This window comes from Cervus canadensis, chromosome 21 (assembly GCF_019320065.1).
Source record: "Cervus canadensis isolate Bull #8, Minnesota chromosome 21, ASM1932006v1, whole genome shotgun sequence".
Taxonomy (NCBI): Eukaryota; Metazoa; Chordata; class Mammalia; order Artiodactyla; family Cervidae; genus Cervus; species Cervus canadensis.
In genome coordinates this window covers 10,393,828-10,420,229 of record NC_057406.1, presented here as the reverse complement: position 1 = coordinate 10,420,229, position 26,402 = coordinate 10,393,828, and the positions used below count along the sequence as shown (strand labels likewise).

General features: G+C 59.9%; 1 protein-coding gene across 18 annotated transcripts in view; it reads right to left on the bottom strand.

Moving 5' to 3' along the window:
* The window catches only part of MICAL3 (microtubule associated monooxygenase, calponin and LIM domain containing 3), a 142,190-nt gene that overhangs the window by 7,815 nt on the left and 107,973 nt on the right, over positions 1-26,402 (bottom strand). For 10 of the 18 annotated variants that reach the window (XM_043439754.1, XM_043439751.1, XM_043439750.1 and 7 more), the window contains 11 exons: positions 23,889-24,084; positions 21,641-21,876; positions 18,456-18,593; positions 17,503-17,565; positions 14,578-14,691; positions 14,016-14,153; positions 13,848-13,930; positions 11,393-13,100; positions 10,911-11,056; positions 10,155-10,265; positions 7,522-7,615 (listed from right to left, as the gene is read on the bottom strand). In XM_043439754.1, the coding sequence (XP_043295689.1) occupies positions 7,522-7,615; positions 10,155-10,265; positions 10,911-11,056; positions 11,393-13,100; positions 13,848-13,930; positions 14,016-14,153; positions 14,578-14,691; positions 17,503-17,565; positions 18,456-18,593; positions 21,641-21,876; positions 23,889-24,084 (3,027 nt within the window). Of the gene's footprint in view, positions 1-3,593; positions 3,645-7,521; positions 7,616-10,154; positions 10,266-10,910; positions 11,057-11,392; positions 13,101-13,847; positions 13,931-14,015; positions 14,154-14,577; positions 14,692-17,502; positions 17,566-18,455; positions 18,594-21,640; positions 21,877-23,888; positions 24,085-26,402 lie in introns of all 18 variants that reach the window. The other 8 variants (XM_043439758.1, XM_043439762.1, XM_043439757.1 and 5 more) reach the window with 7 other exon arrangements.

Sequence of the window (26,402 nt, the reverse complement as noted above, 5' to 3'; positions counted from 1 at the left end):
CACACGGGCAGCCTTGTCGAGCCCCAGCACTGGCCCCAGCGGCTGCCCAGACAGTATCGGCAGCTCTGCTGTCCAAGGAGGGCCCCGAGGCGCAGGGTCAACCGTGCACACCCCGGCCAGGATCTGCCTCACTCCCCCACCCAGTGCAGAGGGCCTTCCTTTGGGAAGCAAACCCAACAAACGGAGGCAGCCTGAGGAGGGGGCGGGCGCCAGACCTGGAAGGGTCACTGCGCCGCCCTTCCTCGCTGAATGGAGAGGCCCAGAGGGTGAGTGGTGGGGCTGGGGACACAAAGCGGCCTGAAGCCAGTCTCATTTCCCCGCTCAGGGTCGCTCTGACATCACCGTGCCTCTTGTGTGGCCTGGGGCCGGCAGGACCCCATGGGCTGTGGACAGCGGGCAGTCACAGCCAGTCTGGTGGCAATTCCTCCTCTCCGCTTGTTCTTTCTCTGCTTCCATCTCTCCTGTTTCTTCATACAGGCTTTGTCCGAAGCACCGCATCCTCCCTCCCGCCTTGTCGCCTCACTGCAGGGACCCTCAGGGTAACTAGAACACTGTGGCTGGTTTGCAACCCGCATGGTGGCGTGCTGCATCTGACGGGATAGAAGGTTCTCCCTGACAGCCCTGGCCTACAAGCATAGAGCTGGGGAGATGCCTTATTGGGAAATTCAGTATGAGACAAACCTCTAGACTGGGGGGAAACGAAGAGGGAAAAAGCACATGAAAACTGAGCTCTAACAAACACACACACAGGGTGGGACACGCCCGTGCGCATACATGTGCACACACACAGGCTGGGACATACACACACACATGTGCACACACATAGGCTGGGACACACACATGTGTGTGCACACACAGATTGAGACACACACGTGTACGCGCACACACACAGGCTTGGACATGCACAAACACAGACTGGGACACACACACGCACAGACTGGGACACACACACGCACACACAGGAATGCTGGGGAATCTCAAGGACTGACATTTCCTAAAAGCAAAACCGAGCCAGGCTCATGCTCAGACAGAACAGATCAGCCAACAATCTCCCAGCATCAACTCAGGGGAGCGGACAGCACAGGAAGGCTCAGAGCGGGGTGGGCACACATCCCCATCACAACCCATGGCAAAAAATGAAAACCCCCTCCCCAGTCCCTTATGCCATTTCTAAACCACTCATGCTCTTTCCATTTCCCCTGGAGGTGTACAAATCAAGAGGTGAAGTCTGGAAACCAGAAATGGGGTGTGAATATTTCTAATTCAAAGTTCTCCGGAAGAGATACAGTCTTCACCTGAAGACGTCCAGGTCTCCTCCCTGGTCTAGAGCAACAAGGGCGGTGGCTGGGCAGCAGGACCCTGTCTCTGTTCTTTAATGGGTCCTCTGCAATCCCAAGGTGCAGCTCTGTGAAGAGGAGTCTTGATACTCTCTGGCTCAAAAGAAGACTTTCAACAGGTCTGGAGCCTTTAAGTCAGCTGAGAGTCACTCTAAGACCCCAGGGGGGCATGACAGTGAGACAGGCAGGGGCTGGGCAGGGACTTCAGCCTGGACTTCTCCCTCTCACCTCACAGGAAGCACAATCAGTACTGGGTTCCCGTGGCCCTCTGGGGATGCAACCTGGTGGGCTATAGTCCATGCGGCCACAAAGAGTTGGATACAACTGAGCAACTGAGCCCATGCAGCAGACAAGTAATCAGGCTCTACATCTCAGGCTCCAGATTTCAAGAGGGTAAAATTCCACCAAATAATGAGACTGCCAAGTGCTCCGTGGAGGAGACATCAGCAGGAACTGAAACGGGAGCTGCTTCTGACAACTACCTTCTCCCCCTAGACTTGTGGGTGGCGGTAGCTGCCATGTGAGGGCGGAGACCCTAGAGCCACAGCGGGCTGATGGGTGAGGATGCGAATCAGGCAGCAGGGGTTTTTAATTCAGATACACTGAGCTCCTCTTTCTACATATTTCACTCTCCCCCAGAACTTGTTGGAATTCTAAATCCAGAAGGCTGGAAGCTGGAATCCAGGGACACAGAAATGGAAACAGCCAGCATCTTATCACTCAAGCATCAGCAGTAAAGGGAACAGAACTGGCCACACGAGGTCATCAGTGTGGCTGACGACCTCAAGCTGGGAGGGGAGGCTGAATGCAGTTTCAAAGAAATAGGTTTGACAGTCCTTCCCAGGAGACTTTGAATTAAACAAAACAATTGAGATTCATTTGGAATTGACACAGACGTTCCCAGAGGTGTCAGGAGGAGGCAGAAAGTGAGCCCAGGACATTAGTCAGGGTGGGATCTGTTAGTTGGGGTGTAAGCATGAGCCCTTTTACAGCACCAATGGCCATGAGGTGGCAGCACCTGGACACTGGAAGCTCAAGCCCTGGAGGGCCGTGGAGAGGGTGGACCCGGGGACCTGGGATCAGAAAGCAGAGGGGAGGCCAGGACACCCACCCCAAGGAGGCCGGAAGCCTCCTTACTGGTGTAGCCTCTCTAAGACCAGGGCTCTATCTTGAGTTGCAATTACAATCATGCTTGGTTTTTAAATGAATGGGCCAAAAAGAGACTCTCTTAGAAGAATGGAAGTATGGTAAAAAAAATGAGAGAGAAAGATCTTGCCTGCTCTTGACCACTTTCAGGCACAGAGCCTGCCTGGGAGACAAAGAGGTCTGACCACCTGACCAGGATGCAGGACTCCAAGAAAGCGCTGGGCCTGGGAGCCCCGGGAGTGGCCGCTGGCTCAGCTCCTGACATGAGGGCAGCCGTCCAGGAGAGTCACCACCCAGGTCTAAAGGCGATACTCCTGCCTGGGTGCTTCTCTGGTCCAGCACGAATGGTGAGCCTTGTACAGCAAGACACCCGCAGACTGGACTCCTCTGAGACAGTGGCTCTACTGTAGACGTGGCCTGGGACGCTTGCTAAAGCAGGGGACCAGGCCTCACCTCCAGGATCCCTGACTCAGAAGGTCAGCGGTGAGGGTGGGAGGAGGGGGTGAGACTCTGCAGTTCTAACAGGCCCGGGTCTGGAGGCTGCAGGGACCACACACACAGGACTGGTCTCGACTTCTGAGTTTGGTGAAAAGAGGACACAGTAGTCCCAGGACAGAGCAGGGGGAACATTCACAGACGCCTCCCCTGGGCACCCGGACCTTTCAGGTCAGCATAAACATGTGCTGACGGAGGCTATGGGCATCCTGGGGGAAGTGTGAGGGAGGGAGCTCGGGAAGATTGTGGTGGAGCATGTGTGTGCTTGCCTGAGTGTGTATGTGCACGCACACCAGTTACTACCATCAAACGACCAAACAGTGTCAGTGGGGCTGGGATGCAGATTGGATCAGAGGCTGATGCTGCGGCTGGTGAACCTGTAAATTTACCAGTTCAGGCCAGTTCAGGCCCAGCAACAAGGGCTGTCTCAGGTCTCCCCCGCCACGCACATATGGCGAGGCCGAGTCAGCACACTGCTCTGTTTGAGCTGGAAAAGGGCCTGTGCTTTACCATCCGGTTATGGTTATCAGGCTGACTTCTTGCTCTTTGTGAGCGGGGGCGGGGGAGGAGGGGGGAGTCAGCAGGGTTAGTTCTGTAACAGGTCTGCATACATACCACCCAGATGCAAGTCGATGAGGTCAGTGTAATAAGACTCTCCCCAATAGTCTACAACAAGGAATCGGGGAAGTGTTATTGGATCAGGTAACCCTCTGGCCCCCCAGTCTCTGGCAGTCAAGGGCGTGAAGCATAAGAAACACCCAGGGAGGCAGCAGAAAGCATGCGTTTCCCCCAGGCACCCCCATACACATGCTTCGGCCACAGGCCTCCCAGTGCCAGGGGTGGTCCCGAAAACCAAGGCGGGTGGGCAGGGGATGGAAGGGGGCAGCATGTAGCCAACCAGCAGCTGGGACAGGGCCTTGGCTCTGCTGGAGATCCTGCTGGGATTCAACCTCATCTAATTCAGACTTAGAAAATGTGAGGGGCAGGTCAAAGGCTATGGACTTCCCTAGTTTCTCAGTATCACAAACCCCAGACTAAGAGGCTGAAGGCCAGACGTGAACACCTGAAGAGGCCGTGTTAGCTCTCAGCTCGCCTGTCCACACTGACCCCAAGTGGAGCAGAACCACATCTGCTAAACGGGTCTGAGTGAAGGAGGCTCTGTGGCCCTCAAGGTCACCAGACCCCCAGAGAGCAGAAAACAGTGGCGTCTCGTTCCACAGCTGCCCCGCCAGCACTCCTGTTCGTCACAGCGCGGCAAGAGTTACCCCAGGACCATGACAAATTCGAGCGCAGTCAGCTGCAGCTTACCACCCTTTCCTCCTCAAGTCAGCCTTCTCTGGAGGGCAGCTCGGCCACCAGTAACACCTCAGAGAACCCATGGACTGAGACCAAATGGCTGGTTCAGGAAAGGAGCTGACCAGTGCTGCTCAGCCCACAAGGGCCTCCTCAAGGGCTCGGCCACCGGCAAGCACACCAGCGAGAGCAAAAGGACACGAAGCCCAAGAGAAGACGATGTCGCCAGGTGGGAACACAACTCAGGAAGTGAGGTGCTTGAAATGAAGAAAGCAAAGTTCCGGGTTCCTGTGTCCAGCTACTCCATCCTGTTTCCAAAATGCATTATGGGAATTTCCCAACAGAGGTACCACTGCCTGTATATGAACCGGAGATGCACATTGGGACAGAAGTGCTGGAAAGTCTTGCTTAGTGGACTCTGGATCAGAACTCTGGTTTTCACCCTGCTCTCTGGAATGCCCGGGCTCTGCAGATGGTGTTCTGGGCTCTCCCAATACCTGACTCACAACCACTTCTAATTCAGCAATAAATTTCAATAGGACACACCACATTCGAATCTGTGATCCACCAGCTTGTGACCCATGGAAGCCCATCACCACGTTGACCTGTGCTGTCAGGTCAACTTGCTTCTGTGCGGCCCCAGGACCACCAGGCTTCCTCTGCCCTGTGTGTGTGAGTGTCCGTCCAGCCTGTCAGGACACTTCATTCATTAACTTAAGTCCTAGCCTGTGAGCAGTCTCACTCAGGGAACCCACCTCTCAAAGCATCCTACCAGCTGACCCTCTAGGCATAGGCTGACCCTCCAGGCGCAGGCTGACCCTCCAGGCACAGGGTGATCCTCCAGGCGCAGGCTGACCCTCCAGGCGCAGGGTGATCCTCCAGGCGCAGGCTGACCCTCCAGGCGCAGGCTGACCCTCCAGGCACAGGGTGACCCTCCAGGCGCAGGCTGACCCTCCAGGCGCAGGCTGACCCTCCAGGCGCAGGCTGACCCTCCAGGCACAGGGTGATCCTCCAGGCGCAGGCTGACCATCCTGGCACAAAGTGAACCTCCAGGTGCAGATTGACCCTCCAGGCGCAGGCTGACCCTCCAGGCGCAGGGTAACCCTCCTGGTGCAGAGCGAACCTCCAGGTGCAGGCTGACCCTCCAGGCACAGGGTAACCCTCCTGGTGCAGAGCGAACCTCCAGGTGCAGGCTGACCCTCCAGGCACAGGCCGGCCCTCCGGGTAACATGACGCACAGTACAGCTGGCTCTGGGTTCACTGCATGTTTGGGAGCATATATTTGAGGTCCGTTCTTCCCCAGGAATCTAAACTGCAGTTGGATCTGTAGCGATTCTGCTGCGACAGCAGCTCCAACTTTAAGCTTCAGATGCCTAGACCATTCTCACTGTGCACACGCTGAATTCCCATGGCTGTACATGACCTGCTTCCATTTACAATCACCACCTCTGCACACCACGCCACCCTGCAACCAGGGCTGGACTGGACACTGAGGTTCTTAGCCTTGCAGTTCTCTACCACAACCTGCATTTTCCAATCTGTGTTCATTAACATTTAAGAGTAACTTTTTTTTTTCGCTTTAAACTTGAAACCATAATTTATCTTGTAAAAAGAGATTCTGCTGCTGATAAAACAGCTTGAAAACCACTGACACAGATGAAATTCTGGTTGTATATGTTTGCAAAGGGGTAATTATCTAAACAACTAGAAAGAGGAATTTCAGCAAAATCCCAGGCCAGTCTCCAGTGGGCCCTTTCCTCTGGCCCCTTGGCAGGCAGCAGCCTGATAAGGAAATGCCGAGGGGCCGTCAAGGACACACCATGGGCAGCCAGCAGGGCGATGAGTGCTGTGGGGAACATATGCCAGGATGAAGTCCCTGTGAGGGACCACCGTCTGCCATGGCAGGTGGGATCCGAGGGCCCAGGGCCCTCCTGGCACCTTCAGCCAGCAGAGACAGCAGCAAGGGCACGGCTGCGGGTCCCCATTCACACCAGGTACAGGACAGCTCCCTCCAGGCGGTCAAGGCTTGACTGAGGAGGCCGGGCTCAGGGCATGCAGCGTGGGGGCACTGCCCATTCACCTGAGCCCCCACTCCTGGACACAGGGTCTAGTTTTCACTCTGGTGGCACAGAGTCCAGGATCAGGCAAGACCAAGACATCACAGCTCATCTTTCAGCCTCATCCCCTCTTCACCTGAAGGTCACCCTGTGTCGACCGCTGGCTGAATTCCGTGCAGGAAGGCCCTGGACAGGAGACTTCCTTCGTGCCTGCCTGGCTCCACACTGAGCGCTGGGCCTCCAGAACCCCACAGATGCGTCCTGACACCAGGCACTCACTCGGAGGCCAGCTGTCGGTCAGTCTTCCAGCAAGATCAGAGGCAGAGATGACTGTACTGGTGGCCACCTTTTCCTGCTTCTTCTTTGGTTTATCCTCAGCCCACCTGCCCGGAGATTCACTCCACCCCACCCTGGAGCACAACCACAACAGCACCTGTCTTCACTGCAGGCTGCATGAGCCCGTTCTGACCCTGGTTGCAGTGCTCTCCACAAAAGGGTGGAGGCTCCAGACTCGGGGACGCTGGGGAATGCAGGGAAGAGTCCCTCGAGTGGGGGTGGGGCTGCAGTGGGGCTGGTCCAGGGGTTCAAAGTCCTGAACCAAGATGTCATCCTGGGCGCTGGGTGCCTCCTTGCTTTCTCTGCAGGCTCTGGGGAGAGTGGTTTGACTGCACGGCCCCCATGGTCTGCCCCAGCACACGGCCCTCACAGCCTCTTCCCAGGCTCTACTCTGCTGTGCCCCAAGTGCCCGCCCCCAGGACCGAGCCTGGTCCACCCCGGGGTGTCTGTGATGCCACCCACAGCAGGGCCTGTGGGAGGGGTGGGGAGCTGCACGTGCAGTTCTGTGATGGCCCCTTGTGCACAGCCTGTCCTGCTTCCAGCCACTGTCTTCTTGGGGAGACGATGGGGAGGGGAGGGAGGGGGAAGCCCAGGGCATCACCAGCAGACATGGGGGACAAGGGCAGAGGGAGCCCTGAGACGGGGGGTGGGGGCCAGGCTCGGGGAGCCCCAGATGCATAGGCCTTTCTCCTCCTTTGCTTCACAGGAAGCCCCAGATCCCAGTGACCAGAGAATCCCAGGGGACCAGAGAATCCTGCTGGACACCCACTGACTCCGTGCGTGGGACGGCAGCTAGCCTCCCGTGGCGGGTGGGGTGGGGCTTTCCCGAGGACCCTGTCCTCTAGGCCCAGCGGTACCTGCTTCCCCACGCAGCGCCTTCTCCACGGCGACCCCCCTCTCCTCCAGCTGCCGCTGCTTCTCCTCCACCTGCTCCAGCTGCCGCTGGATGATCTGCGGGCGACACACAGTGAGTGTAAGGGGCGAGGGGAGGACACTGTGTGAGGGGGAGGGGGTGAGTGTGAGGGGGAGGGGAGGGGGAGGGATGCAGTGTGTGAGGGGGAGGGGAGGACACACACTGTGAAGGGGGAGGGGAGGACACTGTGAGGGGGAGGGGAGGACACTGTGTGAGGGGGAGGGGTGGACAGTGTGAGGGGGAGGGAGAGGGGAGGATGCAGTGTGTGGGGGAGGGGAGGACACACACTGTGAAGGGGGAGGGGAGGACACTGTGAGGGGGAGGGGAGGACAGTGTGAGGGGGAGGGGTGGACAGTGTGAGGGGGAGGGAGAGGGGAGGATGCAGTGTGTGAGGGGGAGGGGAGGACACACACTGTGAAGGGGGAGGGGAGGACACTGTGAGGGGGAGGGGAGGACACTGTGTGAGGGGGAGGGGTGGACAGTGTGAGGGGGAGGGAGAGGGGAGGATGCAGTGTGTGAGGGGGAGGGGAGGACACACACTGTGAAGGGGGAGGGGAGGACACTGTGAGGGGGAGGGGAGGACACTGTGTGAGGGGGAGGGGTGGACAGTCAAGCAATGTGAGGCGGGAGGAGAGGAGGAGCAGTGTTGTGGGGGAGGGCGAGGGAAACACACGTGAAGCGGGGAGGGAGGAACTGTAGGTGGAGGGATAGGACATTTGTGAGGGAGAGGGTGGACACATGCTGAGCGGGAGGGGAGCGACACAGTATGGGGGAGGGGAGGACAGTGCATGAGGGGGAGGGAGAGGACACTGTGTCGAAGGGGGAGGGGGTGGACAGTGCTGAGGGGAGGGAGAGGGGTGAGGATGCAGTGTGTGAAGGGGGAGGGGGGACACACACTGGTGAAGGAGGACGGGCGAGGACACTGTGAGGTGGGAGGGAGGGCAGTGTTGAGGGGGAGGGGAGACACAGTGTGAGGGGGAGGGAGAACACTGAGTGTGGGAGGGAGGGGAGGACACAGTGTGAGGGGGAGGGGTGGACACTGTGAGGGGGAGGGGAGGACACAGGGGAGGGGAGGACACAGTGTGAGGGGGAGGGGAGAACACTGAGTGTTGGAGGGAGGGGAGGACACAGTGTGAGGAGGAGGGGTGGATACACAGTGTGAATGTGAGGAGGAGGGGTGGACACACAGTGTAAGAGGGAGGGGTGGACACTGTGAGGGGGGAGGGGTGGACGCAGTGTGAGGGGGAGGGTGGGGAGGACACACAGAATGAGGGAGGAGGGGAGGGGAGGGGAGGGGAGAGGAGGGGGGAGGCGGGTGAACCCTCAGGTAGCCAGGACGCTGGGATCTGGGTGGCTGTCCGGGGCACACAGAGAGGCTGAGAATGCTCCAGCAGGGCTTCCTGACAGTCTGGAAACCCTGCTTCCACAAGAGTAAAAAACACCCAGCACAGACTTGCAGCTGCCAAGGGGGCGGGGAGTAAACAGGGAAGGACTGGGAATTTGGAGTAAGAGGTGCAAAGTATTATATACAGGATGGATATAACAAGAGCCCACTGTATAGCACAGGGAACTGTAGCCAATCTTCTGGGATAAACCCTCATGGAAAAGATTAAAAAAAAAAAAGAATGTCTATGTGTGTATAACTGAGTCACTTGCAGTACAGCAAAAATTGGCATAACACTGTAAACCAACTGTACTTCAATTAGGGCTTCCCAGGCGGCACCAAACCTGCTTGCCAATGCAAGAGACATAATGAGACACAGGTCTGATCCCTGGGTTGGGAAGATCCCCTGAAGGAGGGTATGGCAATCCACTCCAGTACTCTTGCCTGGAGAATCCCATGGACAGAACAATCTGGCGGGTTGCAGGCCATAGGGTTGAAAAGAGTCAGACAAGACTGAAGCAACTTAGCACACAAGCATACTTCAATTCAAGAAAAAAACAGCAGCACCCATGTGGTGTGGACCAGCCACACTCTGCAAGGAACAAGGTTTCTTGAGGATACTGGACCCCTGGGAGGACCTTGCACCCAGAAGCCCTAGTCTGTTGTTGTTTAGTTGCTAAATCGTGTCTGAATCTTTGTGACCCTATGGACTGTACTAGCCAGACTCCTCTGTCCATAGTATTTTCCAGGCCATTCTGGAGTGGGCTGCCATTTCCTTCTCCAGGGGATCTTCCCGACCCAGGAATCGAACTCGTGTCTTCTGCACTGGCAGGCAGACTCTTTACCAATGAGCCACCAGGGAATACTTTACATTAAAAAATTATTTTTTGTTAAAAGGGAGAAACAAACATCAGAAGGCCTGGGCCTGAGGACAGTGCCAACCTGTAAACCCAGGTGTGTCAGAGGCCAGCCGGACTGGCTGGTTTACGGTGGTTATTCCAGAGCTGGGAACCTGGGAGACCCCAGGCTGGGCATCTCCGTTTCCACCAACAGCTGCCCCCAAGCGAGGCTTCTACAGCTGCATCGAGCCAGAGGTGCAGGCCAGGGGACAGTGGCTCCGCCCCGCCTCCTCCCTCGCCCTTGTGTGGATGCGGGCAGCAGGTTGGGAAGATGGGAGGCTCTGCTGCCCTTACCTGGGCGCGGTGCAGCCGTTTCAGCTCTTCCTGCTTGGCCTGCCTCCGAGCTGCCTTCTGCACCCGTCGGGTCAGCTTGGCATTCAGCTCCTCCTCAGTGTAAGTTCTCGGCTGGAGGGGACAAGAGGGTTTCCTTGGTCAGCAGCTGGCTGGGCTGGTGTGCACAGATGCCCAGCCCTCGTCCCTGCAGGAGCCCCACGGGAGGTCTGCCCCACAGGGGAGGGATGGAGGCCAGCTGCACACTGACTGCTGGGCAGTTAGGACGTGGGGCAGTCTTTATTGCGGAGACCACCATCCTACGGTTTCCCACATAACGACATCTGCTTTCTTAAGACTGGGGGTAAACGTGGTCACATGTTCTCCCCAAGTCTCTGGCTTGTGGGGGGAACGCAAAGAAGGAGAAAGAAAAGCCAGGGTCCTTCTACTGTTCTGTTTGGAATCAGAAGCCCCTTTCTTCAAATGAGCACTACTTCCGAGGCTCCTGGAGGAGCCTGAAGTAAACAGGCGCTTCTATTCTGAATGAAGCCTCACTACCTGATGCGGATGGAGGAAGAGCTCAGGTGAACGGGACAGACTCGGGGGTCTACACACCAAGAGGAAGGCGGATGTGCTCCGGCAGGGTAACAGCTGCTCCTGCAAAGGTGTGCCTTGCAGGCACAGTGAGTGCGGGTGCAGGGGGTGACCACTGGGCTGGCTGGGGTCCGGGGGTGGGGATGGGGGCTGAACAAGGGACAGTCACGGCCACGGCCCGCCCACCTCTTTTCTGGACTTCTGGGAGGTCCGCTCGAGGACGTCATCGCTGGAGAGGTCCGAGTCCTCCGAGCAGCTCAGCTGGCGCCGGGTCCGCAGCTCTGGAGGCAGGGCCGAGCAGATCGTGAGCAGCGGGCCCACCCCCCGGCGACCTGGGTGGGGAGTGAGGTGTGGTTCCCCCCAGTTTGGGTCTGTCCCCGCACCCGGAGCCACAGGCCTGGATGCTGACACGCACCCAGGCAGGAGCCCCCACGCACCAACAGGCCGTGTCCAGCTGCAGCACCTTCCCTAGGAAGCACAGCCACCCCATGGCCCCTGCCCAGCCACTCGCTTGTTTTGGAACGTCCTAAGTTTAGCGGCCTCCTCCCTAGGAAACCCCAGGGGAGGCAGGGCGGTACAGGCAGGAGGTCTTCAGAGGGAACCGTGGGGACGGGAGAGCCTGCACCCCAAGTTGTGCCCAGGGCGGGGGTGGGGCTGCACTGCCGAACCTGCTCTTGAGACGGGAGATGCCCTGGGCTTGCCGGCATCCACTGTGGTCCCGCTGGAAGGGGTGCTGGGGCAAGATCGGCCGTCGCTCTTCTTCTTCTTGTCCTTCCGGTACCCGGAGAAGACGGACTTCCACAGAGACCTGGGCTTGGCGGCCACTTCCTCCAGAGTGCCGGGGCTAGGCCTCTCCAGGGGCCGGCCCTCGCCCTTGGGCTTCTTCTCTTTCTTGCTTCTCCGAGGAGAGAAGAGGGATGACCTCTTCTTGCTTTTCCCGCTGGAGCCCTCTGACGAGGTGACCGAGCCATCCGGGCCCCCTGAGTCTGAGGGAGGGGACAGCACCTCCTCACTTGTGGCTTCTTGCCTCGGGGCAGGCTCCTCGGGGCCCTTGGGGGGCACAGCAGCGGCTCTGCGGGGTGCGGGGGTCCTGGGGGTCCCAGGGGCTGCAGCCGCTACGTCCATCTCCTTCATCCTGCTCAGCTGCCGGGCCATGGCGTCCCTCAGTGCTTGGCTCCGCACCGACTTCTCCCGAGCCCGCATGCGCTCGGCCGCCAGCTCCTTGGCCTCGGCCGAGACCAGCGGCAGCCCCCGCTTCTGCAATGGGACCCCACTCTCCGGCCCCCGGCCGTTCTCTGCAGCCAAGGGTGGCTTGGGGTGGGGCCAGTGGGAGGGGGGTGTGAAGAAGGTCTCCTGCAGACTCGAGTCCTCCGTGCGGTCATCACACGTGTTGTCGTCATACGTGTCCTCCACGTCATCTGCGAAGGGGATCTCATCCACGCTCTCCACGAAAGACTTCCGTGCCTCCTCTTGGGGGGGCTGGGCGGGCTCCCGCGGGGGCCTCACGCAGGCAGCCGGGGGTGTGGGTGTCGAGGCCACAGGCTGCCCTGCCAGGGCTGGCTTCTTGTGAAGGGTAGCGGGCTCCTCATCAGGAGGCGGGGGTGGCGGGCTGGAAGGGGGCGTGAGCATGGTGGAGTCAGAGGTGTTGAAGCTCTGGCTGCCCGGTGTCCTGGTGCGGGAGGAGCTACCCTGCAGGCCCAGCCCTGAGCTGCTGGACAGGTCTCTGTGCTCCTCCCGGGGGCCCTTCGGCTCCCTGTCGGGTGGGGACACAGGGGTGGGCGGGCAGGGTTGGGCACCCTCGGCGGTGGGCAGCCCCAGTTTCCTGGGGACAGATGGGGGTTTTAGGAGCCGGAGCCCCTCACTCTGGGGGGCCTTCTCTGCTGGATAGGCCTTCAGGGGAGGGGACTGGAAGGCAGGCTCAGACCCCGGGCTCCGGCGCACGGGCGTGAGCCCCAGGCTGCGGCGGATCTCGGCACTCTTCATCCAGAACTCAGCCACCAGGTCGCTGCGTTTCAGGGCCTCGTCCCCAGGGAGGGGGCTGCCCAGTGTGTCCTTGGTGACCCCTTGGTTCTTCACAGGGAGGGGGGCCAGAGGGGTGGAGGTTCTGGCCGGCACGGGCTGGGAGCGGATGGGGGACAGGGTGGGGGATGGCACGGTGGCCTCAGGGGACGGCTGAGGCTGGGAGCAGATGGGGAGTGGGGCGGGCGGGGACTGGCGCTGGGGGCTGGCAGGCGAGGGCGGCGTCCTGGCTTCAGGCTGTGATCGGATGGGAGGGCGAGCTTCAGGCTCCGCTGGCGGGGTCGAGGGCTCCAGCAGAGGACTCTCGGCGGGTGACCCTACCCTGGTGGCCACAGTGGCAAGGTGGGTATGGGCGCTCTGCGGGAAAGCGAGGTGACAGGAGCCACTCAGAAGGCAGGGCTGTGACAGGCGCGCTCTCCCACCAAGGGCCCAAGCTTCCTGAAGCAGCCTCTCCATCCTCGGGGCCATAGTCGAGGGCCAGGAGGACACCCCCTCTTCTGCCCTGTCCAGCTCTGGAGCCCCTCACCCAGTGCACACAGGCAGCTTTCAGGCTGGGTTCATCTCAAGTGCACCTTGTTCTTCGGGCCCTGAAATGACACCAGCCAAAGGACAGCACGACGTGCCCTAGCCTGCCAGGGTCTCTGATGTGAGGCGGGAAAGTGTCAGTTACACTCTGCCTCCAGGCACTCTTTCCGACCACGCCCGGGCTCATCTCAGGGGAAATCACCCAAGTCACCTGCTCCTCAGGACCCAAAGACCAAGTCAAGTAGCCCCCGGCCTCCAGCTCTGGCCTCCCTGCAGACATCTCCCCTAAAATGTGCTCCACAGGAAACAGTGTTACTATCTATTTAGGGAGCATCTTGCACTGTGTGGTGTGAACACCCCTGGTAACCCAGATACACATTTTTAATTCAGAAAAGCATAGTCATTTGAACATAACACTGAGAAGAAACAAATCTGTTACTCAAACCAGTCATTGCACAAATCCTGCTGTTTCAGCTTGCTGTGGTACCGGGACACAGTGGGCCAGATGGGGCTGGAGCCCCAGCCACTCCTGCTTCCAACAGCCCCGTCGGCACCAGAGGCAGTGGGTCAAACCCTTACCTGTGCCCCGGGGCTGCGGGCTGGGGAGGACAGGCCTGTGGGCTCCTCAGGGGACCGGGTGGGGCTGGAGACTCGGGAGGGACCTGAAAAAACAAGAGGCAGGATTTGCAAGAGGAAGCACCCCCTCTGGATGGGCAGGGAGTCCAGGGGAAGGGGCTGCACACAGACCTCTCTCTGGGTGCCCTGCTGAGGCTGGTCGTAGCTCCTCTTCGCCGTCCGACACCCTCAGCTCCAGCTCTGCTCCCACTGCTGGCCGGTGCAGCTCCGTGTCGGCCTCGGACGGGATGTCGTCCGACCAGTGCTGATCTGGCCAAGGGAAGCAGCAGCACAGGCCCCTAGTGAGGCCGTGCTCCCCCCGCAGGTGCCGCCTTCCCCCCGCCTTGGAGGCCAGCTGCCAGGACATCCAGCAGCAGCGTGCATCCCGTCCCAGCCTGGCCCTGCCCGCTGGTCCTCTGCTCCCCAGACTGCCCATATCATCCCATTGTTCCAGCCTCCAGAGGCAGCGGCTGCCTTAGAGGCCCTGTAGGAAGTCCCGCATCTGCTCGGTTTCTCCCCATAACTGAATGAACACAGCCGCTGTCCACCGGGTGGGTGAAACGGCAGGTGTTCAGGTCAGTGCAGAACAAGGAAGGAACCACGAGCCCTAACGGCCACTCCTCCGAGCGCCTCGCTTTCACTTTCACGTGCGCTGTTCCGCATTCCCCGAGCTCAGAGCTCTCTGGTCCCGTACCGTCATCCAGCTCAGCGCCAGTGTCCCCTGCGTCCCCATTCTCTGCTGCCTCCCCTTCGATCTCTGCTGGTTCTGAGTCCACATCTCCTTCCAGGTCATCCTCATCGAATGGGACTGCAAGGCAGAAACATCAAAGGAAGGACAAAGAGAGATGGACAGACACATTGGCAGTGGGGACGGACAGTGGCACTGGGTTCTTGGGGCTGTCCACGGGCAGACCGCGGGGAGAAGGGAGAGGACTGGCTGGGGCGGGAGTCAGAGGGCTGGGAGCTGAGAGCAGGGCGGGAGCTGGGCTGGGCCTCCTGAGCACACGGACCCGGCCAAGCAGGAGCGGAGAAGTGGCCTGGGCCGGCTGGCTTTCCTCTGCCCCCAGCAGCTGCTGGGAGAGCCTGTCTGAGAAGAATGGGGGGCAGCAGGGGGAGAACGCTGCTTATCAGGCCCAGGTTGGCAGATGCCCAGCACATGTGGCAGCCAGGCCCTGCGCCGACCCCTTGACCCTCAAGGAACAGGATGAGGGGCCGTGGCCAGCCCTGCCTCTCAGGGAGGGGAGCAAGTCCAGGCAGCTAGGGGTCTGTTCGCACCTGCACCACTCAGCCTGGATCAGGGCTGTGTGCAGGGCTGGGCAGGGCTGCGGCCTCACTGGGAGAACTCAGACACATCTTTTGCCACACGGGAGAGGGGAGAGGGTCATGTAAACGTCCTTTCTGGCCTTAAGACCAGCCCCTCCGTGCCACAGGATGGGACAAAGTGTGATTTCTCCCAAGGAAGCAGTCCACACTCTCACACACTCACACTGGCCCCTACTCTGCACACGAAGCACTCAGACCAGCGGCCGGGCAAGAGACGGCCAGAGGCCGAGCAAGAGATAGCCAGCAGGAAGCTGCCCAGGATGCTGGGCTGGGAGTGCCTACACTGCCAGGACCTGCTTCCCTCCTGCCAAGGTGCCTAGAGGCTCTTCTCAGGGTCTCCTTTCAGGAGAGGGGCTGCCCTTTAACCTGCACGTACCCAGGCCCAAGGGTCCAGCCCTGCAGAAACCCAAGGCCAGGCCACGGGGCCACGACCCGCAGGGACTAGCAGCCAGGCCTCTCGAAGCTGCATTGCCCACAGCCAGGATGTGCAGTGATGAGCAGTGACCTGAAGCGCCCATGGGGTCAAAGCGAAAAGAAGTCAGGGACAAGAGACAGCCGTGACGGCCACTGGAGGTAAGGCACTTCTAAGAGTTGGGCCTGCAGCTCGGGACCTGGGAGCCCTGGTGTTTTAAACACTTCCTTAAGCCGTGACTTGTTCTCACCATCTCTTCCATGCACTCAGCTTATTAGGACAAGGTGATGACACGCACCCGCTCCATAGAGTGCTAGAAAAATCCATCTGGAGTGGGTGAGGTGGGGAGGGCTGTGGGAGCTGGGAGCCCCACACAGCTCCTGAGCAGCCACAGAGCTGGTGGGGCCTGAACACTGTCCTGTGATGATGGCATTGCTGGGAAAACCCTGAGTAAGCCTCTCAGTTACTCCCACTGACTGAGACGTCCATGAGCTCACAGTGTTGCTGGGCACTCACTAAACTCAAGGGGAGGGCCTCCCAAAGCAAGCAACTCCCCCACCCCACGGTATCTGTGGGACAGCAAGCCAGCCGCTGTAGGGCTCCCTTTCAGAGAGGATCTGATGGGGACAGAACCTGGGCCCACCTCACAGAGGGCACCCTCCACCCCCCAAGCCCACATGTGTGCTTGAATCCGTCTGTGAGCAGCCGGACATCAAGAGGTTAAGTTCACACGTTTGCTGGAAACAAGAGTGACGCGGACCCCCAGCTGGCTGGGGTTCCGGGCACAGTGCACTAGAACCGCCCACCCCAGTCCTGGCCCCACGGCCCCCGGGCTTCTCCTACTCAGACAAACGCCTGCCCTAGACGTGGGATCGGGAGTCGTCTACAGTCCTCAGCGGTACCCTGAAAGGAACGACTGTCACATGTGTCAAAACACAGCGAGAAGCTTCAATGTGGCCGCAGCAGCGCTGAAAGAGAGACAGCCTGAGGGAGGAACTGAGGGTTAGTCCAGGGCAGGACGCAGCGGGGTAGAAGCAGCCACACGTGGAAGCGGGCGTCGCCGAATCGCTCGGCTCTGGTCTAGTCCGCTGCTGCTGGGACGTCCCACACCTCAGACTCAACCAAGCATCCTGGGAACAAAACTAACTGTGGGGGGACCAGCAGCCCTCCCTGCGGCTTGGTGCCTCCTGACGCGGGAGCTGAGGACACCGGGCGGCTGGTGAGAGAGGCTGGTGGGGCGGCCTAGGGCTCCTGTCCTGCCCACCCAACAGCGGCGCCCTGGCCCTTCTGCACTGCACAGCCAAGGCCAGGACCTTCAGACGACGGAGTCCCATGACCTGTCTGGATATCAGAGCCCCTGGCTGAGAAACGCCCCCAGAACAGTTCAGTGAGGACAAGGGAGGCCTCACCGCTTCCTCGTGGTCCAAATGCTCAGAGAGCCCTGCACCTCAGCCTGCAGACCCAGCCTGCCCCCCAGTACTGAATCCCCCCACCCCATCCCCCCACCAGTACTGACTGCCTCCCGCCGTGACGCTCCTGTTCAGTGGTTCCTCCAGCCTCCGCCCAGCCCTCACTTTCACAGACGTGAAACCTCAGCGCTACGCATGGTCCTTCAGTTTCAGCCTTCACCAATCTCTATTAACTGTGGTGTCTGTCTTCCCTGCCACCTGCACTCCTGCTCTCTCCCCTCAGGTCCTCCCAAGAGGGCGTGGGGTGTGTGTCTGGTCCATGCAAGGGCGGGCGGCCTGAGTGAGGCATGCACGTGCCCCCACCCTCTGCCGCGCATGCACCAGCGGCAGGACTGGAGTCCCGTGTTAAGGTATCAGCAGGGCTGCCGAGAGAGGGTTACAGTGAGTGGGCAGAGAACAAACATCACCAGTCTACCTCCGGAGACCGACTCCAGCCAGGCCTGTACTGCTGCACGGCGGACGGAGGGGAGGCCAGGCACTGAATTTAAAACAGACAACAAATACACAGTTACACCACGGGAGTAAGCGTTCCTGGTGAGGACAGTGAGGTCCTCCTGGAGTCTACAATGAAGGAGAGACAGACGACGCTACAGCTCAAGGCCCATGGTGCCCTGTGTGCTGGGCGAGGAGAGAACGGGTGGGGTGGTGGGGGGAATGACGCAGCTCGAGTCCAAGTGGCATCCCCAGGCAGCAGGCTCTCTCTCGGCTCCCAAAGAGCTGCTGGGTGTTTACGAGGCTGTAAAAATGGTTAGACATTGGTCCCTGTGGGCGCTAAATGCAAACACGCAAACAAAAGGGCAAGAGACAGAAGGAAAGACACCGAGGTGGGCACGCCGAGGTTGGGGCATGGAGAAGGATGCTCCCAACGCTCTCTAGGTTTTCATTCCTTTAAAGAAGCCAGAACAAGGGTCATCGTCATCCTCTTGTGAGATGCAGAGTGCCTCCCCTAAAACCCAGGGCTGGAAATGATGCTACTTCAGAGGCCTCCCTGAAGCAAATGTCTTCTTAAGACTTCATTTTAGTCCAAGATATGGTCCCCTGACCCCACTCTGTCCTCACACACTCACACCCAGACACACAGCATGATGAAGAGCAAGGACATTCCTTCAAGTGGACAAAGAGGAGCCCGACCTAGTGACACCGGGCAAAGGCAGCAGATTCTCAGTTCTTCCAAGGTCAAGTTCACCCCATTGTTTCCAGTCAGAAGACAGCCCCCCTCTCACCCCACTGATGAGAGCCCAGGAAGCAGACACGCCTCACTGGCTCTTACTTGTGTGGAGCAGGGCAGCCCTGCCCTACAGGAGAGTCCTCTGCAGCCCGAGGGGAAGGGGGCGGAGGCGCCCGGGGCCCTGCACCCCGAGCAGTTACCTCCAGGAAGGGGGGACTCGGGCGCCAGTGCTGCTTGCTCCTCCTGGTTCTCACGAATATGCGTCCAGTGCACGTCGGCCTGGATCTCCAGGGGATCGGCCAGGTTCAGCAGCTGCTGCAGCCTCCTCGGGCTCCCGACTAGGGGACCAGGTTCCAGGGGAGGAGGTGAGAGAGGGAGAGAGGACGGGAAGAAGGAAGGAAGGAAGACGGGGGAATGTGAACAGTCCAGGGATGGAGGGAGCAGACACCATAGGACAGGAAACAGAGGCAAAGTTACCATATTTGCCAGGATCAGTATGAAGCAAAAGCAGGCAAAAACTGAGAATCAGTGCATGTGCGCGCACACACACACACACACACCCGACTCCTACTCATTCAATGTGACTCTGTCCCTTGGAGCCTCAGTACATGAGCACGCGCACACACACTAGACTTCTACTCATTCAGTGTGACTCTGTCCCTTGGAGCCTCCGTGCATGCGCGTGCACACACACACATGCACACACACCTGACTCCTACTGGTTCAGTAAGACCCCGCCCCTTGGAGCCTACTCGTTCAGTGTGACTCCGTCCCTTGGAGCCTCAGTGCACGCACGTGAGCACACACACACATGCATACACACCTGACTCCTACTGGTTCAGTAAGACCCCGCCCCTTGGAGCCTCACATAACTGTCTTCCATGAAGAGTGTTACTCCCCCTCCAGCGCAGAGCCCCTTCCTCTCTGCCGCTCTTTCCACCTTAACTGCCTTTAAGGGACCCAAGCGCAGGTCACAACTGGCCTCTGCAAGGCCAGCCTCCCACGCATGCGGCTCCAAGGCCACCAAGCCTGTACCCACTGCCACTTGCTGCGTGGACAGAGACGTGGACGCGCCGGGCCATCCTGCAGGAACCAGCGGCTCACACAGGCACAGCATGACTCTGTTGGGCCTCTCTGTCATCGTCTGCCCCTTCTATGGTGGGCTGAGGCAGGGGTAGACTCAGAGGAGCCATAGCCAAGGAGGAGGTGGGCGGGGTCTGTCCTGCAGACCACCACAGCTCAGGGAGCTCACAGGAGCAAGAATTCAATCCCTCTGTACCTTTTCTGCAGTCAAAGCCCTTTCCTCTAACTCTCCTCTAGGGCCCCTCTGGTGCCCCGGACACCAGACCCAGCTCCTCAGCCAGGTGAGAACCCTGCTGCCGGCATCCAAGGAACACGCATGCACGCCCACCCTGGGGGCTCTGCATTGTCAGTACTAGGACCACACCATACGCTTGGGTCAAATCAGGGGACAGCCAGCAACGTGGGGGCGGGGGACCACCGGAGGGAGGGCGGCTTTTCAGCAGCATCTGATCCGAAGGCCTCGCCACAGTCTACTGGGGCAATCTGGCTTCACCACAAGAACCACAACCTCCTAACTTTCTAGCAACAGGAAGAGTGCTTGGGGCAGAGGCCACTGACAAGGCCACCAGATGTGGGCGGGGGCGCCGGGCTGGGCTGGCGTGGGCTCTCCTGGGAGCTGCTGGCTGCTAAGGGTTTTCTCAGGGGTCGAGGGTCCCTGGCGGAGCTGGACGGGCTGCGTCTCCAGACCAGGACAACAAATCCAAGAGGAGATGCAGGCCCCTCCTCCAGCTTCCAGGCGAGCAGAGGAAGACAGTGAGGCTCCCCCCGGGGGCTGCCCGTGTCCCACCAAGCAGGGGTGCCTGGGGACACACTGCCTGGGCACAGGGAGGGGTTCTGGGCGCTCTGTGATGTGAGGTGAGCGGCTCGCATCAGAGCAGGGGCAGTCTAAACAGTATGGAGGACAGGCAGCGGGCATTCAAGGCGCAGAGGGGTCAGTCGGGCGGGTCTGGGGTGGCTGTCTCTCCTACCACTGTACTCTAGGAAAGCCCCCTCCTCATGTGGGACCTGTTCCTGGGGTCAGGGCGGAGGCAGCAGGGATACTTTCACCTGCACCCAGGCCCTCATGCCCCTGCAGGAGCTGGCCCTGCAAGCATTCTCTGTCCCAGGGCCAGCACTCTCCTGCCGGAGCACCGGGGGGGCAGACGGGAGGAGGACAGAGAGAAGCATCACCCCCGGTTCCTCCAACTAAAGCCCAGCCCTACTTCCACATCCAAGAAGTCAGGTCTCAGGAGGGAAGAGAGGACGCACCCTGACCCTCAGCTGTGTCTGGGCTACAAGCCACCGAGGGACCTCCCAGGGAGGCTGTGCCCTTGCAGTCCCCGCGGACTGACCCCGGGCCATTGGCTCTTCAGGCAGGCCGGCAGCGGAAGGAGCCCCAGACGCTGCCTCCCCTGACTCCTCACATGAGGGGGTGTTCAGGCCCCAAGGGATGCCCTAGAGCCCGGCCCTGGCCTCTGGGTTGGTGGGTGGGAGGGAGGGAGGGAGGCCTGCAGGAGGACCTGCCCACGTGCCCACGGAAGCCCTGCCTCATCTGTCGTGGGTCACCGGCTAGGGGACACACAGTGCTCCAAGGACCCCCAGTTACTCGCACTGTGCCTGGCCAGCGCCCGGCCCTCACTGAGCTGCAGTCCCCGGGCTGGGACTGGCCGCTGAGCACAGGGACCCCCACACGGGGCAGAGGTCCTAGAGCCATGGAGGGCCAGCCCTGGGGGCCAGGCTCCAGGCCAAGGAGTCACACCCGCCTGCCCTGTCCACGCGCCTGAAGAGACAGCACAAGCCTAACAGACACTAGTCCCCAAGGGCTCTGGTCTCCGCCTGCCTGGCCCCTGCTCACCACTGCGGACCCGGGGCAAGCCGGCACGGGGGAACGGCCCTCTGAGCTCCTTGTCACCACTTGGGCTCACACACGCAGCCGACAGGATGGGACCAACACCTCGAGTGCCCGACGAGGTGTCTCAGAGCCAGCCCCACCGACCCGCCAGGACACGGCTCCCAGAACATCCCCAGGCTCCACGGGTGAGCCTGCCCGGGGGCCCTCTCCTCAATGCTCTGCAGCCCCCGACACCCGGGACCAGGGAACCCCAGAAAGCTAAGTTCCCTCAGCTGGAACAGGACAGGAAGACGAGTGACCTGAGCTGCAGGAGGCCCTGACCCGCCTCCATGCCCAGCTCTCCCCGACGGCCCATCACGGGTCCCCCAAGGCCTGGGAGAGAGGCGTCCGTCATGGGTCCCCGGCCACAGAAACCCACCCCCGCACACTGCGGTCTGACGTCAGGGTCAGGAGGAGAGGGTGTCCTCTGACCTTCACTAGACTCCTCGTCCTCCTCGTCCTCTTCGTCCTCCTCTTCCTCCTCCTCCTCCTCCTCCTCGTCTTCCTCGTCCTCCTCCCCGGCCCCGAAGCTCCTGGAGGCTTCCAGCTCCTCTTCACTCTTCCCTCTCAGGAGTGCATGGATCCTCACGGCCTCCTTCCAGGGAACGCCGCCCAGGTCCGAGGTGGGCAGCGGGGGCTCCTCCTCCTCCATCTCTGACTCCGAACTGCTGTGGGAACGACCGGAGAACCCAGTGAGGGGACGTCTGGAGGCCAGGGGCACAGGCAGAGGAGTCAAAAAGGCAGCTGCCCGCTGTGGGCCAGGATGGGACAGAGGACGCCTCAGGGGCCAGTGCAGGGGGGACAGGGGGGGAAGCAGAGGGCAAGATGGGCGCACGGGCTGCCTGTGCAAGCCTCCCCGCCCCCTGCGAGAGGCAGTCACTGCTCGAGGGCCCAGGCACCCGTTCCCGGGGATAAGTGTGCCCCACCTCGCCCTGAGGGCTGGGCCTGGACGCCCGCTCCCGGGGATAAGCACGCCCCACCTTGCTCCGAGGGCCCAGCCCAGCTGCCTGTGTCTGGGAGGGAGACCCTAAGCCCGCGGTGCCCTGCCTGACGGGGGAAGTCTGACTTCCTGCGGCCTCCGGTCAGGGTGGAGAGTCTAAGAACGCAGTTTGGGGCAAAGGCTTTTGAGTCACACAGCGTCAGCTGACCTGGAGCCGGGCTCAACCACAACTACCCCCAAGAGGGAACGTGAACCCGGAGGCTCTGAGGGTATCGCCGCACGTCAGCACCAGGAGAGTGGCTCTGCCTGAGCACGGCTGTGAGCACTGCCCCTCCAGAGGGCTCTGTTTCATCGTCTTTCTAGAAAATTATACCCCACCCAAGGGTGATGCGGGAGACTCTCACTTCCGCTGGGTCAGAAGCAAGGGTGGTCTCCTGGGCTGTGTTCCCCCAACCCTTCATGGGGCAAATGGCTCTGCCATGACAGCCCTGTCCACACTGGGAAGGGGGTGTGAACACCTGGTTGTCAGGGTGAGCTGGTGGAGTGGGAGATGTAATTGACTTCACCACGCCTGTGCTACTCGTGGGTCCTCCAGCCATCCACTAGCTTGTTTTACCTATTTACAGTCAGTCTGTCATTCAGCAAATGCTTCTGAGCACCTAACTGAAGGTCAGTTAGTAGATGAGGAAGAAAGGAGCAGGTTCCTCACTGCTCAGCTCAGTCAAGTGAATCCTACTCCATTCATGCGTTCATTCATTCATGCCACTAAAACTTACCAAGTGTCTTCTGCTCACAAAGCCCTTCCCAGACGCTGCAGGGAACACTAAACTGCCACAGAAAAGATCCTCAGTCTCGAGGGAGACAAGATGCAAACAGCAGGACTAGACAGGGTGGCGATAACTGAAGTGGGTGAGGGTCAGGGCAAGGCAGTTTCCAGCAGGAAAACCTAGGACTGTGGACCACAGAACGTGTGCCCTCTGGAGTCTGATTAGCTTTCAGTGTTGACTGAGCTATGTTTCTGCCTTATCACCGTGACGTCATTTGTTTACTTTCTTTTTAACTAACAACACTGACCAACCCCGGGCTTGTCATTTAACCTCTTCCAAAACAGGTAATCAGGGTAAGAATGTCCCCTGTGCTCATCCCTAACCTCAGGTCAATTTAGACAACTTCAGGTGGGAGAGGGGAGGCCAGGCTGCCCTCCCTTCGAGCCGAGCACACTGGGACCCCAGTCGTGGGCGGCAGTTCTCTGTGTGTGTGTTGCGGGGGTGCTCAGGGCAGTCCATCCCTGGGCCATGTCACAAGGGTGGCCAACATGATGAGTTTCCACTTGAAGCTGCAGCAATTCAAGGACCATGGAGAAAAGCAAGGGACACACTTGGCATAAAAAAATTGGGCAGAAAGGTCAACCCTCACCTCTCGCCACAAGCTCAGGCTCTCAGTCCCTTTCTGAGTGGTCTTGCCACGTGCTTCCGGAGACGAGAAGCAGGCAAGCCCACCCCCTGCCTCTCTGAAGGCCAGAGGGAGACAGACAGTTCCTCCTAGGCCTCATGGTCCATGGGCACTCAGAGCAGCCCTTCAAGTCTGGCCAGACTCCTCACAGCACATCAGACGAGGAGGCAGACAGGGAGGCCACGCGACCTGCTTGTCAAGGGTCACAGCCAGCATGCAGACCCAGACGAGCTGACTCAGGGCTCCGCAGCGCCTGCCCCCGGCAGGCAGCAGTCCCCGCAGGCTGACCTGCTGGCTGCGTCCTCCTCCGTCCCCGTGTCCAGCACGCTGCTCAGGTTGTGCTCGGCCTGCGTCTCCTCAGGCACCTCCTCCAGCCCCTCCGCCTGCCGCACCGACAGCCGGTAGTTTTCCAGCTCGATCCTTTCCGGGGTGCCCCGCAGTCTCTTGGCGACGCTAGGCTCCTCTAGGCCATTCACGCTTGGGCCTGCACGACAAGCAAGAAGCAAAGTTCTAGGGTCAGCAATGGGGATGACGGAAGGAGCCTTCCCCTGGAAGGAGGGGCAGCCATCCTGCGAGGCTGGGGAGCTGGACGCCACAGCGGTCAACAAGGCTGGGGCCCCCAGAGCTCAGAGGATGCTGGTGTGTGTGTGGGGGGCTGGTGCAGAAGACAGAAGACCCCTCATCTGCCCTGCAGGAAAGCCTGGGGAGCAGTGGACACTGGCTGGGGGGAGGGGCCAGGCTGGACCTGAGGGAAAGCAGCCTGTCGAGGGGAGAGTCCTCCCACTGCCCCCACCCCTCGGTCCAGGACACAGCTGGGGTTTGAGCACTGCATCTGGCTGGTCAATGGGGAGGTCCAGGGAAGCTGTGCTGCGGAGCTTCTCACACCGTGCAATTGTCTGTCTCATGTTGAGATTATGGTAAAGGCTCTTTGTTCCATGGGACCCCCCTACATGGGCAACTGCACCCACACAGAACAGTCAGGCCCCCTCATTCCTGGTGATGCCAGCTGGACGGCTTGGTTGAACTGGTGCTTGTCGGCTCTGTGTTGTAGAGGGACCTTTCCCCTTTGGAATTAATAAGCAGATTTGCGCAGTTGTGGATGGAGACCCTGGACTACCTGTTCCCAGCACCCCTGTGTCCATGGTCTGAAGATCACTGATGACCTTGCCTGGGTCGGCTATTACTCTGGGAGGCCCACAGCAGTGCTTTCTAGACTCCAGCATTCCTTTGTGAAGAACTCTGAGGACTGCAGCGGGCACGTGGACTCTGAAGGGCTCAGATGTCAGATGTCACTGCCATGCCCCCTCCACTCCCATCTCCATCCTCACACTTCCTGACACACCTGTGACCCCACTCTCGGGCAAAAGAGGCCCCCCCTCCGACCACTCTTGCCTGTGCCCACTGGGACAAGATGCAGCACATGGACGCAGAGTCACACAGACCCCCCCGAGACACTGGACCACACCAGCAACTGGCTGAAAGATCTTAGGAAAATCCCACGACACGAAGAGTACATTTCCTGATCTTCAATGAGGACAGTCCCATGCCCAGGGTTACTGTGCATGTGAAGGGGATTATATTCACACACACACACACGCACACACTCACAAGGGCCATCCCCGTGCCCACGTACACTGCCCTCCTCTACTATGTTCACCATGTACACGGCAGCATTCCGCACACGAGCTAGGTGATACGTCTTGAGGTCCAGCAACCTTTTCACTCCCAAGTTGTACAGGTCTCCTGTATCCCTTTGCCCTGGACTGCAAATGGCAGCTACTGCACCAGAAAGCCGAGGGAGAGCACGGCAAAAGGACCCCAGGTGGAAGCAGGCAGGCTGTGGGGCTCGCGTCCCGCCAGGGCGGGGGCCCAGCTTCTGTGACACCCCAGGCTCTACAGAACGACACTGGGTTTGACTGGTCAAGTCACACCGCCAGCCTCAGGTGACAGGTGGTCTTCCGGAGAAGCTCAGAACTCGACGAAAGATGGAAGGACAGGATTGATGACCACTCCTCACACGCCAACTGTCTACTTGTCCATCCGTATGCTTACGTGAGGCACAGAGAAAAGAATGTTGTGTGGATGCAAGAGGGAGACACTGACCTGCCAGGAGTCAGCGGTGACAGAGGGACCGAGGAGGGGAAATGCGACAGGGATGAATCAGAGCTGTCCCAGGAGACCCAGCCGGTGGGAGGGGACAGCCCGCAGCCCAGGAAGTCCTTTCCAGAAGGCCGACGGGCTTGTCCACACCCAGGCCTATGCTCCCCATCTGCAGGATCCCAGGGAACTTTTGCTTTCATGTTAGTTTTCCAGTGTTAAATTCTTTTTGCTGCTATTATTGCAGCATCTCCCATGGGTGCTTTTCTGGCACGTGGGAATCCTGGCACATGTCATTCTCTCTAAGGCACATACCCTGGTCTCCACTAAAAGACCGTCCCAGAGCTCCGTGTAGCTCTCCAGGTAATATGTCTTTCCTGTGCTGAAACACCTCACAGGGGAAGCTCGATCGGGCCCAACCATCTGCCGCGTCAGCCTGTGGGAAGCTGCAGCTGTGACGAGCGCACTGGGGTTTGCTGGTGCTCTTTAGTCCCCGCCAGCCGAGCTCCAGCTGAAACTCTTGCCTTCCCACCCGGCCACCCGCCTCCACACACCTGTGCACACAGGGGCGCCACAGGGGCCGCCCAAAAAACAGGAAGGCCCCTGTGATCTGCCCAAGGGAAGCAATCTGTCCACAAGCCACTCATGCAGCTGATCACATACGCGGCAGGTAAAGAGAAGGATGGCCCCACAGGTCAGCCCGGC